The following is a 13,987-nucleotide window of genomic DNA, read 5'->3' as shown; positions in this document are numbered from 1 at the left end:
CCGCTAGCCAGAGGTACCCTGACTGCCATTAGGTACCGGGATGAGATCCGGGTGAGACCACATGTCGGTGGGTTCCTCCTGATGGCTGACAGTGCGAGGCCTCATGTGGCTGACGTGGGTCAGCAGTTCAGTCATGTCTCGTTCCATCCACCAACGTTGCACCGCAGACTGCCCAGGCGCTGTCGAGAGGTCACACACACTACTGAGCCTCATTTTGACTTGTCTTGAGGAATTTCCACTGAAGTTGGAGCAGCCTGTGATGTGATTTTCCACTTTCATTTTGAGTATGATTCCAAATCCAGACGTCCATGGGATAAAAACTTTGATTTACGTGAATACGTAAATTTTGATCATGTTATTTTGTTCTTAACACACTATGTAATGAATAAAGATTTTCAACTGGAATATTTCATTCATTGAGATCTAGGATTTTATTTTAGTGTTCCCTTTATTTTGTGTACATAAATAATTCCTATTTAGATGTTATTATTTCCAATGACTAAACATTTTACTTAAAAAAGAACAAAACCCACCACCAGCGCTGCTGTTGTGCGAACAACTGAGAACACATGAGGTCAGAAAGCTACAACAGAGTGACGTAAGGAGGTTTGACTTCCTGTGATGCAACTGCTGATATACTCAGTTCCATCTCATTCAGTGCCTCAGAAACAACAGCAGCAGGGCAGACCCACGGTAAAGACTCTTTTCCATTCAATACAGCTTCAGGCTAGTTATTATTTTTCTGTCTGATTCTACTTGTCTTGTAGCAGGAATGTTTTCTGTGGATTATAAATCTGTGTCAGTATAGACTAGACTGATATACTGCATGTATATGTATGTTTTATATGTTTTAGGAGTGATATTTTATCTATCATATCCAGAGTGATGCTCATTTCCTTTGAGACATGAAGCGTCCAGGGCTCCTGTTGGTGTGTTTGTGGTCCAGCATCTTCACAGCTGCCAGCTGCTTCAGAGGTATTTGTCTGGCCATTTTTGGGGGGATCTATCTGTAATAAGGCAGCTTGTCAGCTTGTTACTGTACATAAGTCATACAATGATCCTGTACCTCCCACCTCCTCCTGCCACCATCACCACCAGATGATTTCACATGAGTCAGTCATGCATTCCAGTCATGAATCTCAGTGGGAGGTTCAAGGGAAATGTTAAAGTCAAATAGAAATTTCAAATAACAATTGACCACAATTAATTTTTTTTCTCTAACTAAGAGGGGGAAAGTAACTTTCACTCAGGTGATGTACTGAGAGAGACTTTAGCACTGTGCTTCAGTATTTCCATTCACTGGGTACAGTTTCCTATTCAAACTGACAGGAGAGTGTGTGAACTTTTGACTGGGACTGTAAAGCCAAGAGAAAAAATATTAATGCCATATTTGGCATATGCTCCCTGCAGACATCTCACATCCACTGAACTGAGATATTTAATTGTCTGTAAAGTCACAGCTACCACTATAAAATGCATATACTTACATATTATAGTCTCCTGTCATGTATTTTTGGGTCTTGGATTTTGCCAAAATCTGCATGATAACACTCTCTTCCTCCCACTTGTGTAGTTGATGGATATTCATGTGCTACTGCCTATTGGAACCAAATTACCTGTGTCTTGAACATCACTGATAATCTTGTTGGCCCATCCAACACCAACTACAGCCTGACATTCTGTCACTTTTGGTAAGTGAATGAATATGTTGTTCAATAGAAAATTATTTAATCCTTTCTACAAAATATAATCTTTGTATTTTGGGCAAATGGCTTGACCATGGCACTGTACTGTTATTGTTTTGTTCAGCAGAACACAGGGCTGTGTGAATACCACCTGTCCACTTGTGAGGACGAATAACACCTACAGATGTGACTGCAAAGTCATGGAAAGCAACTTTATGGACCTCGATAAATTTTCAATCCATCTTTGTGATGGATTTGCCTGCCATTCTCTAGCTAAGATCTTTAAACCTGCAAAGAACAGTAAGTATGTACATCATACATGTCTGACAGATTGTGTGCTTTTTTTGGATGCATGTGTGCAGCTGTCTCTCCATGAACGTGTTTGACATTGATAATTAAATGATTTTAATGCATTTGAGGATAATATGATCACCATTACCAAAATAAAAAAGCACAACTTGTTTAAACATCACTGTTTATGATTAGTACGGCTGACGCCTCCATCTGATGTTGAGGTTCAAGAAGGAGCAGAAGGTTTTAACATCACTTGGAAATCTGAGTATGACAATCATGACTATCTCAAGCGACAACTTGACTACGAACTCCTACTTCAAAAATCCCAAAGCAGCTGGAGCCAAGTAAGATTCACCGTCATGGATGTTATATATACTCAGGCAGCTTGTTTAACAAGGTGGCAATCCTAGTTTTGATCGTTTTAACGTTTCCCCAGACTCTCAAATTAAGTGCGACGTTTGGATCAATTCCAAGGTCAGACCTCGTCGCTCATGGTGCATATTGCATTAAAGTGAGATCTAGACCTGCGGAATATCGAAAGGCATATAACGGAACTTGGAGCGAGTGGAGTCCAATGACATGCTGGCAAGTGAAAACACAAGAAGGTAAATTGTTGTCATTTCATTGGCACGGCTTCGTGGCACTAAATGAGAGAAAAACATGTGTGATATACATCTTTATGTAAAGTCTGCTTCCCCCTGCGTTGCACTGTATGTAAAATGTTATCTCTGAATTACGTGTATCTTAGTATCATCAAGAACAGGAATTACATATAGGCTAGCCTACTCTTTGAAAAAACATGAGTCAGAGTTTCAGAGACTTTCAAAGAGTGATACTCATCACTTGCCATCACCAGCCTGCCAATAATTTCCCTTCCATCTGTGGTGTATGATTACTACATAATTCTAGTTCTGAATCATTTCTTTATATTTCTTGACACTCTCTCAGAACAAGACAGTCTTTCACTAATTCTGACCAAATCTCTGACCCCGGTTGGATTGCTGCTTGTCGGATTGCTGTTGATTGTACTCTTCAGTCCTGCCTCGAGGTAATCCAGCTGTCCTTCAATGTGTTGATGTCGAAGGGGAGAATGAAACTTCTCATGACAGCTGTATTCTGCTGGATAGTAATAATAAGGCGACATGTGATTCGATCTTTATACTTTGTGATTTGTACAACAGAATGAAGATAAAAACTCTCTCCCACACACCATCACCAGCACATTTCTTTCAGCCTCTGTTCCAGCAACATGAGAGCAATCTGCAGGTGAGCCGGTCGGACAATGTCCTCCTGTCCACTTTTTATTCCAACATTTAAATGCAGCACTGTCACACTGAGGTCTTTAAAAGGCCTTCGTAATCTTTTCGCAATGCTAAGCAGAATTCCACTAAAGGCCATAAAATAATGCAGGAATACAATGACATAAAAAACAAAGTCATGCAACTTCAGCACATTCTACTGAATCCACAGGAATGGTTTACACCTCAAGGCAAATTTGCACTAATATACAAAACTGAGGAGCCCCCGATGACCTGTGATATCATGGTTGTGCCAAAACCCATCCCGAAGGATCCAGAAGAGAACCAGGATGTCTTCAGTCTGTCAGTAACACCTCTGACATTCAGTCAGAGCCCAAGTTCATATGTTGGTTTACCTGAGCTGCACGAAGCTCCTCCTCCTGTTACCATGTCATTCTGTCCGGGGAACACGTCTTACACTCAGCTTCCCTGCTCAGTCTGGGACTTTGCCATTAAAGAAGCACAAGTCACTCCCGGTCCACCTGAAACTCTGTCGGAGATCAGCCGTGCTGATTCTGGTTGCAGCTGTGAGGACCTGACTGAAGACCCAGAGTGCAGTTTACCAAACAGTCCTGTTGACGAGTCCTCACCGCCATGTTTCCGTAACGATTACTGCATTCTCAACAAAACGGCAGATGGTGTTGTTCCTGTTTTGGTGTCTAAGTGAACGAACCCAGAAGATGATAGCTGAACAAAAACATGTTGCTGATACTGATCAAACAGGCTGCTTTTACTGTTTAGGGTCAAAATCCAACGCTTCTGCGTATCTGAACTTTTCTTTTTTTTTCTGCCTTGTTGATGTAAAAATGGTGAATCTCACTGACTGATGAACTTACAAATGATAAGGTCACACCATTGGTCAATAGATGAACTGACTTTTCTGATTTCAGAAATGCACAATAGCATCAAATAGGACATTGCATAAAACTTAGCGAGTTCCTCTGAAGTTAAGCAGCTATATTGACCTGCGAACGTGAGGTTGAAGGCTTTGCTCACCACATGACAGTGGATGTGGGCCTAACTTTATCACATAGTGATCATTTTAGAAGTTCTTCCAGCCCAAATCACAGCACAGCAGTTTTCTGTAGCTCGTGCATTTGGTGATTTTATCTTTTATCTGATGTTGGGGTTGTAGAATCAAGATTTTAACTACAGACTAGCAGCTTGCAAACAATTCCTTTAAAGTATGTTGTCAGTTTTGCGCCACTGTCTCACAGCAGAAACGGAAAAAAAACATGTAAATAAGAGCAGTTTTATCGGGAGTTCAGCTGCGATATGTTACCACGAGGAGACCAGCTGACATTATAGACCAGTACAGACTTCATGTGCACTTAAACTTTGTCTCCAGCTTTTAATGAAGAAAAACTTTGTACTTAGCTTAATAGTCACTGCTTCTAAAATGGACCGGACGGATGAAAGGCTCATATTGTACAGTTTTGTTTTGTTTTTCTTAAGAGATGAATAAAGTCAAAGTTCAAGTTTTGTGAATTTGTTACTTGTATGAAGCATAGCTGTGCTGTGGCTACTTAAAAAAAAAAACAAAAAACAAAACTTTATATGCTCCTTTGTTCAGCAGCAGTTTATACTGTAGTTCAGAAGAAACCAATAAAACTTTAGATTCATGTTCATCATGTGTGTAACTACAGCTGACCGTCTGACCTTTTACAAATAATCAGAATAATGCATGTTCCTAATTCCTGAAAATTCTCTGTTATAGAGTTTAATCATTTAATTAAACAAATTCATAGTCGGAAAACTGAATCTCAACTTTGTTTTTGCTTCATAGTTGAGATTCCAAATCCATTCCTGACCTGATGTTGGGCTGCTCTTTGTGTTTGTTAGTTTGTTTTGTTTTTTTTGTTTTTTTTTGTCATATAATTCAACATGCTCTTTGGCTATTTTCTGTGGAGATTGGCATTTCTCTTCAACAAATAAAGTAAAATAAAGTAAAATAAAAATGACATCTACATTTTCCAGTCAGAGCAAATCTGCCAATGGAGATCATGTCAGGTGATGAAAACAAAACTAAATGGACTTTACATAGCTTGTGTTTCCAAGTCAGGACTGGAACTGGAGAACATTTTGGAGATAATAATGTGAATCCAGTTTTTGGAGGGCTCCACAACAGCAGGCGGCGCTGTGCAGCTTTAAGGTCGGTTTGCATGAAGAGGAAGAAGAAAAAGAGGAAAAATTTAGAAAAAGAGGAAAGTATTTATCTCTGAGTAACTCATTTTTAAGCCTGTTTGGTGAGATAGGATTTATTTATTGATTGATTGGTTTTGTTTTTTTTTTTTTATTATTATTTTTTTCTGCAGCTTTGTAGCTTTTGCACTCCACATCGCGACCTAATTTCTCCATCGCTCCGTTTGGAAGTGAGCAGAAACAGAACAGAATAAAAAATAAATAAAAACAACTGGCTCAGGATGAGCGATGGGATCGGCAGCAGCGACGAAGCCCGGGCGATAGAAGACGCCATCAGGGCGGCGATCGACGCGGTGACGGCGGCGATGTGCAGCGCCTGCAGCCGGAGGGTGCAGCTCTACGAGCGGATGGTGGCGGACAGAGACGCCGAGATCCGGAGGCTGGAGGGCGAGCTGAGCCGGAGACAGACAGGTGAGTGATGGTGATGATGGGAATGAAAAGTTTCTTCTTTAGTGAAGACTGTCTCTAACCCCACCACACACACGCACACGTCTCTATCTGTTGATCAGGCGTGGGTGCAGCACCTGCACATCCTTCCCCGAAGAGCCATGAAACCGCGGAGGCCTTTCCCCACCAACATGCCCAGAGCCGCATCACCTCCCTGGTCAAAGAGGAGCCGTCCGAGCTGGAGACGGTCATCAAATGGGAGGTGTGTGAGGGCAGCCTGCTGGACCAGGAGGGGCAGCCTGGGGCAGAGGAGCGGCGGAGAGGTGAGCTGCCCTCCAGAGAAACCCTCAGCCAGATCTGCAAAAAAAAACAAAAACAACAACAACAACACACACACACACACAGTTTGCACAGGCCTGTTGTTAAGAAGCAAAGAATGTGGTCTGTGAGCTATCAGTGTCCAGATCAGCTCAGAGGTTACAAAATACCAGATGACACGTCTTCCCTCCCACACAACTACAGGTTTTAGTCTCAACAGTAAATTGTCAGATGTCAGTTGATAAATGGTTGGACCCCACCCCTCCAAACACACACACACAACCACACACACACACACACAGGCAAACATAGCAGCGATCCCCAGAAAAACTGAAACACAAAAAAGAAAGACATCAGAGCCACGACCTTTTTCAGGGCATCCTGTCCATCGTCAGGTCCTGCTTCATTCTACACACACCTCTTTCGCACAAACTTTATGCACACAATAAGTGCAATAGTGAATTTCCTTGAAGAGAGTCTAATATCATTCTCTACATTAAGACAACAGAGACTGTGTGAGGCTTTTCAGTTTGGCCGTTCAGAACAGGCAGTTTTGGTTCATTAACTGTAAGACACAGAGACTCTGTGTGTCTGGAGCTCCTTTTCCACTGGTCAAACACTTCCTAACACCCTCTAAGGAAGGGCTACAGTCGGACTCAGGTCGGTGTGCAGTTCACACAGCTTTCAGAAAAGATGCATTTAACATGATGGAAAGACAAACGTTTCAGTCTGTTTTCCAATTCAAGCTCATCGACATGCATTCACACATGTACCTCGCTGATGACATCTTAAAATATAAAGCAGGATATAGTTCAGAGTGAAGGTCACCATCCTACACTGACAGGCAGTTTAACACAATAAAAGTGTGATACACAGCCGATAAAGCTTCTTCGTGTTTTTATTCCATTTGTTTGTACATTCTGAGCTGTCCAACGACAAACAGTTGAGTAATATACCACAAATGTAGATGTTCTGATATTCTAACGGCTACTAGCTGGTTCACACATCAGAGGAACGTGAATAAACTAAACCCTTCTCACTCATTTCTGATGAGTGATGATGTGTTTCTGTGAATGTGTGTGTGAATGTGTGAATGTGTTTCTGATTGGCAGCTTAATAAGCTCCATTTTCTGCTGATTGTGTGTGTGATATTTATATTTTCTGCTGCTGTTCTTGAGGTCTCACCTGAAAGTCTTTCTCCTCCACACCGAAACAAAAAACTATAAATCTCTAATTCCTTTCTACATTGCACTGAGAGATGATCGCATGCTTCAAGTTCACACTTTAAATCAGGCAATTTTTTTGCACAGCATACAGGTTTTGTGTATGTGTATGTTTTGTGTTTTGTTTGTCTGCAATATATTAATTTGGTCCGATGGGAACATTTTCGGCGTGAACAGAGGGATTGCAAAGCGTTAGGGAATTCCAAAATGCTGCCAGAAGAGAGGAAAAAGTCACCATAGCTGCTGAATTAATATCAACTCGTAAATCCAGAATAATTTTATCCACTCAGATCAGCTGACCCGACCAATGGACACAACTTTATTACTGCTGTCATCTGACTCCAGCCTAATCCAAAAATGTATTTGATTGGATGTCTATGAGTCAGTCATTGTAAGCCACGCACTCTTTTCAGCAAGAAGGGCCCGTAACTTTTACTCATTTGTGTTTGTTTGTTTGTTTGTTTGTTTTTTTTTAAGTGATAGGAATGGAAATGAATTAGGAAATGCTGTTAAATTCATCCTGACCGTTCTGATTTGATTCCAGAAGTTCAGACGGTCCTAATCGACCTTCTGCCAAACTTCCACATTAAGATGGCAGATTTAGAGGGAAAATGTTTTCGGGTAAGCTCCACTCGTTCTGTTACAGGCTGCCCAACAGAAGGGTCATCTCAAACAATGCACACCATCTGATTTTATTGTCCAAAACATGGAGCAAAACAGAGATAAGATAATTAGCTCCTCAGTGGGGAAATTCAAAAAGTCACTAAATCAAAAATTAATAAGGCAATTCAGTTAAAACAGCTAAATCAGCTCTGCCTCTTCTAAATATGCTTTATTTCGGCTTTTATTTCATTAAAGCCGAGGAAACCGAAAGTGTTGACCACTTGTTTTAAACATAACAGGACTGATCGTGAAACGGACTCGAAGATTATGGCCTCCAGGCCTTGGAAGGACACACTGTGTGTAGTACTGCAGGTGATAATTACTTTAGAATAGTTTAACAAACGTAGTACCTGCACATAATTTATCACAGTCAACACTGAGGAACTCTAGCTTTTATTACAAACGCATACTGCACTCATTTTTTCCATGTGTGAAAACAAATAATCGAATTATCAGTAGTAAACCGCCCTTCCCCTCCCTGTTATCTTAGCAGCTGCCACTGTGGTAACTTTGTAATAGTGTTATTTGTGCGACTGAGTGAAAAAGGTTTAGATGAAACACAATAACAACAACATATTTTCCATTCTTAATTTTTTTTTTTTTTCGAAAAAGCAAATACTGTCTTATTATTAGTTCTTTTTTAAGTCAAAAGCACACAGCATCAATTTGCAAATCCTATAATGACCAGCATAACATTGAATATGTAATAGACTACATATTTGAATAAATTCATAGCATCAGAAAGTCATGAAACTTGGCTTTTGGACTCATATTCAGCTCTAATGAACCCCCAAAAAAAAAGTTTATTTTGTGTTCTTAGCTACTCGTTGCTGAGAAAGCACTTTTCAGCCTTCAAGCGTCAGCCATTAAAGGCACATCAGATATGAAATCTAATATTTTGAGGGGATTTATTTCAGTTTAACGTTTCCGTCAAGACAAACTGAGTAGGTTTTAGCAATCAGGGTCAAGATGACCTCATGTTCCTGAGAACGCGATAGACCAATAATACCACAGGGGGGATTTCATTTCATCTGGCGCAAACATTCACTCAGACACAAACGATCAGCTCGTTAGATTTCGATGGTTAAAGATCAAAGTCTGCGTGACCACACAAAATACTTCTGGTCCAAACCCATACGTCACACATTAATCAACTGCGACTAAGTACAAGGCAGCATAATTCTAGTGGACTGTTAAAATCAGGGTGTGTTTCACTGTTCTGGGTGTGATTTTGGTTTTTAAATGTTCTTCAAGCTTTCGAGCAAACGAGCAACTTTGTGGATCATTGCAATGCTCATGAGAACAGATATTCTGATATAATTTCAGATAATCAGATTTTTCTCTTTATAGATTTCATGAGACATAAAACCTCCATGTGGAGTTTGAGTCTGTTTTACTGCCTCCTCCGACAGCAAGCTTACAACAGTTGTGTGTAATATTTTAGTGCGGACACAATATATTTACTAATGCAAAAAGTTTTTTTCCATGGAAAAATTGCAAAAAGAAGAGTGTAGGCTGCATCTGGTCTACAGCAGCAGCTCCATCCTCTCTCTGTGGTTTGGTAGCTCAAGAAATTTTTCCTGTATTACATGACACTTGTTTTTATTCAGCATGTGACGAAACAACTTCCCTCCACTTCAAGCAGCAAGTTGCTGTTTCCTGTGTGATTTGGTCGGAAGTTGAAGTCACAGCTTTTCAGGCACTGATTTTAGTATACAGACATATCATGTGCTATGTGTGTGCTGTGTTTACACTGTGAGATATTTCATACCAGTTTGATGGAGATGAACCCGAAAATTTTTAATTAGTTACAGTCGTTATCTAAATTGAGTAAATAATAGCAGGCTAACAGAGAAAAGAGCATGATGCCAGTGTGGCCCAAAAGCATGATATCCAACTCTGCCGAATTTTACATCCTCTTCTTCTGGCATCAGTTGTCAATGTTGTTGTTGTTTTAGAGATTTAATTCAGTTTTGTATGACTGAAATATTTCCAGTGATCAGATCTATCGGCAGAATCTGTCCCATAGTTTCAGATCTTATTTGTCTGCCACTTTAAATATTCTTATTCTGCAGACACGCAGGCTGATTCTGGGGCAAAAACTGCAAATCCTCTGACGAGCAAACCAAAGGCCGCAGAAGAGGAAGACAAACCTGCTGCCAATCTAAAAAGGAAAGGCAGGTAAAGGCTTTTTTCCATCGTAATTGAAAAGTCAAACATAGTGAACACAATAAATAAGGAGTTTAGTTGACGACTAGAAACCGAGAACCGGATTCTGTGCCGGCAGTGAATGCATTCCCCAAGTTTTTGTCTGTTCTGAGCTCCTTATTTTCAATCAAGGGAGAGAAACGGATGCCACCGGGCTGAGAGTGAGGAAGAGGATGCTGTAATGAAGAAATCCTGTGGGACTGAGCAATCTGCGCCAAAGACAACAGCTCCAAAGTCCGTGTTAGGAGACATCGGCTCCTTACAGCTGCAGGGGCTCAGCTCCAACGGCTCCACAACGTCAAACTTAAATGTACAAGACCCTTTATCATGTCAGCAGCAGACATATGTCAGTATGGCTGCCCCACAAGCTGCATGTGACCGTAAGAGTTTCTTTTTTTGCTTGTTGCTATTGATTTTAATGAAACATCTTAATGTACCTGCGTCACCATTTTTCTCAGTAAACATATTTCTGAAGGTGTTAGTGATGTTTGTAACAACCCACACGTGTGAAAAAAATCAAACCTTGGGTGTTAGGTGTGATAAAATTGATTAAATGAATGAAGTATGAACACTTGAAGAAATGGAGCTGCAAAAAGGTGCCAAAAGCCAAGAAACCAGCTGAAATCTATCCGTAATCAGAAAGCAGTCCTGCCCCTTGTCAGTGCAAATTAACATCAGCTGGTTCAGTCTGATGTCCTATAAAAGGGTGTCACGCAACATCTCATGATGGGGAAAAGCAAAGAATGTGCTCATGGCCCTTGTGGCCTTATTGATGCAGAACAGACCGATGGCATTGATTACAGAAGGATTTCTAAACTTTTGTTGGGGCTGTAATCCAGAAGTGGAAACAACATGACCTCACCATAAACCGGCCGTGACCAGGTGCTCCTCACAAGTTTTCTGACAGAGGAGTCAAAAGGATTATCAGAAGAGTTGTCCAAGAGCCAAGGGAGGTTTGGAGGTGGGAACTTCGTGGTGTGGGGCTGATTTCAGCATACAGCACTGGCAAACTTCATGTAATGGAAAAATGTACCGTGACGTTCCTGACTTTTAAAAATCTGCTGCCATCTACCAGGATGATGAAGATGAAACGGGGTTGGAGAGTTCAGCAAGACAATGATCCCAAAAAACACAGCCAAGGAAACTCTAGCTTGGTTTCAAATAAAAGAAAATAAAGCTGCTGGAATGGCCCAGCCAATCACCTGACTTGAGTCCAATAGAAAATCTATGGAAAGAACTAAAAATTTGAGTTCAGAGAAGAGAAGATTTTGTGTGGAAGAATGGACCAAAGTTGCCCCTGAGCAAAGCATGCATCTAGTTTCTCCATACAGGAGGCATGTTGAAGCTGTTATTGCCAACAAAGACTTGTACGACGTATTAAATAAAGTAGAAAGTGTGTTCAAAACTTTTCCCAGTGTAATTCCATTTTTATTACACATAATATGGACATCTGAGGTTTGATATATTTGCATGTGTGGGTTGCATGGGTTGTTACGAACATCTGGTGAAAATTTCATGTCAGCAGCACCTTCAGAAATATATTTTCTGAGGGGAAAAACGGTGACGTGTTAGATACTTATTTTACCCGTTCTATGTTTTTCATCGACAAAGAGACTTTCCATACCCAGCTCTGATATTTCAATCTTATGAGCTGAGTGTTTACCTCCAAATGTTAATTTATTCCATCTATAAGGTTTCCATGTTGAGACCAGTATTTGGATCCATAGGATCTTTAAAAAAAAAAAATTAAGTTTGAGATATTTCAACCTGTTAATATGATTAATGGAACCTGTTTCATGATGTATTGGATCAGATTCTCTGTTGGCAGATATCAAGTGCGGCGACTGTAATGGGGGAAAGTTAAAAGAGCAAATCCAGTAGCCAAAGACACAACCTCAGTCAGAAGGTTGTCTGCTGCCACCCATCAGTCACAGCTGGCAGTGAATACTGAAAAAGTAGAATTATTGGTTTTGCTATCTTAAGCGTTACATGTTTTTCTTTTAATAAAAGCGATACTTCTCGAGGTCCTCGTTTCACTCGAGACCATCAAACAGCAAAACAGCACTGTTCTACAAATCCTGCAGTCAGGGAATTCATCTGCAGCGCCGCTCTGTGAACCTCCAGATGTCGGGACACTTCCGCTTCCACTCCAGTCGGTCCAGGACTTAAGAAGTTTGGAACACAGACTCTCCACTGAACCAGAGCTGAAGAAAGAAATGGTAAGGATCAGTCCCTGACTTGTTTTCTGCTCTGAGCTCAACCTCCAATGAGAATCGATGTGTCAGAACATCTTAGTCTTGATGTTCTTGTATCTTTTCAGCTTCACGTTTATTCACATTTGCCGGAATTAGACACTTCCACGTTCTTCCACGTTGTTTGCCGTCTGCGTGTCTGTGACACATTAAGGATCCTGTCCTTTTCTTTTACTGACAGTCTAATAAGACCGCTCTTCTGTGATTATGACAAATAATGCAGCACAACCAGGAGTGTATTAGCTTAGCTTAACATCAAGAGTGGAAACGGGGATAAACAGTTTACCTTCAGTCAGTCCAACACATTCTGAAAACCAGCACCTTTAAAGCTAATGACTTAAACAAAATGAGTCCCAGTAGTTAAGTCTGCAAAGAACACAGAGGGCCTAAGGTAAGATAAATATGCTATAAATACTATCAAACTGATAACTCTCCAAAATATCAAACTGCTTTTAAATAGTCTAAGATCTATAATTAGTATGATGCTTTTTCTCCATTGACAGTATCAGGAAAGGTTGAAACTTAAATTTCCATCTATTTTTAGCCTTAAAGTTTCCCTTTCTCTGTTTCAAACTATTTATGTACTTCCACATTGCTGCATACTGTACATTGCCATTAAATAATACACTACTTTTCAGACTTCATACCTCGGCCTGGCTGGAGGGATGACGACCAAAGAGAGCGTCTGGAGGATAATGGCTAAGCTTTTTACCAACACTTTGGCCAAAAACATTAACTGGAGGGGAAGGAATAACAAGCAGAAGATTGAAAACCTCACCATCAAAAGAGTTATCCTAAGTGAGTGTGTTGTAACTTTTGGTTAGCGATTTAGCAAGAACGCACCATAAAACATGCAAAAGATTTGGACTGCAATAAAGGAACGGCCGTATCAGAGAACCTTGTTAGTGTTGATCGTACTGACATCAGTGACAAACTTGATGTTAGTGGGAGACACTAAGCACTGACAAAGAAATTGGGTCATAAAAAGACAAAGTTTTTGACTGTCTCTGACCCTTTCCCTGCAGATGCTGTCAGGCAGAATTCATTCTGCAAGGACGCCGTGGACGAGGAGATAGAGAGATACATGAAGCGCTGGCTGCAGCTGGCAGGGGACAGAGATGGAGGACGGAAAAGAAGACAGGAAAAGGGGAAGGAAGGAAACAGCATGCAGGATTACTGTGTGGATGGGATGTACAGTAATGTGATAGAATAGTACGACAAAAAAAAAAATTGTGACGCATCCGTCGTGCAGACATCTGCATGACACATGAAATTCACTTTTATCATCTCATGCTTAACTCTCATGTGATGCGCAATACTTTAATACAGTAGCAATTAACAAAGAAAACTAACAAAACACATCCATAGCCAGATGTAGAGGCACACAAATGACACTTAATCAATTCTTACTCTTGCATACAAATATAATGAATTGCATCAGGTTACACGGTTACTAT

General features: G+C 40.6%; 2 protein-coding genes across 4 annotated transcripts; both read left to right on the top strand.

Annotated features, from left to right (window-relative positions):
* Positions 1-662: 662 nt before the first annotated feature.
* Positions 663-5,021, top strand: LOC115045353 (interleukin-21 receptor-like). 3 transcript variants are annotated; one of them, XM_029504986.1, is made up of 9 exons: positions 663-693; positions 882-975; positions 1,574-1,691; positions 1,810-1,985; positions 2,172-2,323; positions 2,416-2,584; positions 2,928-3,027; positions 3,161-3,245; positions 3,450-5,021. In XM_029504986.1, the coding sequence occupies exons 2-9, from the start codon at positions 906-908 to the stop codon at positions 3,942-3,944; spliced, it is 1,365 nt and encodes a 454-aa protein (XP_029360846.1). In that variant the 5' UTR covers positions 663-693; positions 882-905; the 3' UTR covers positions 3,945-5,021. The 3 variants fall into 3 exon arrangements, with proteins under 3 accessions (XP_029360846.1, XP_029360848.1, XP_029360845.1); XM_029504988.1 differs by having other exon boundaries at positions 667-693; positions 855-975; positions 1,813-1,985; XM_029504985.1 differs by having other exon boundaries at positions 667-693; positions 855-975.
* A 581-nt stretch (positions 5,022-5,602) lies between these two features.
* LOC115045336 (uncharacterized) lies at positions 5,603-13,798 on the top strand. Its single transcript, XM_029504963.1, has 7 exons — positions 5,603-5,890; positions 5,989-6,189; positions 10,146-10,251; positions 10,411-10,658; positions 12,289-12,497; positions 13,169-13,328; positions 13,556-13,798. Exons 1-7 carry the CDS (start codon positions 5,701-5,703, stop codon positions 13,741-13,743), a joined length of 1,302 nt encoding a protein of 433 aa, XP_029360823.1. The 5' UTR covers positions 5,603-5,700; the 3' UTR covers positions 13,744-13,798.
* Positions 13,799-13,987: the final 189 nt, after the last annotated feature.

Source organism: Echeneis naucrates, chromosome 6 (genome assembly GCF_900963305.1).
Source record: "Echeneis naucrates chromosome 6, fEcheNa1.1, whole genome shotgun sequence".
NCBI classification, from domain to species: Eukaryota; Metazoa; Chordata; class Actinopteri; order Carangiformes; family Echeneidae; genus Echeneis; species Echeneis naucrates.
The sequence above is the reverse complement of the archived record's forward strand: the minus strand, read 5'-3'. Positions and strand labels throughout refer to the sequence as shown.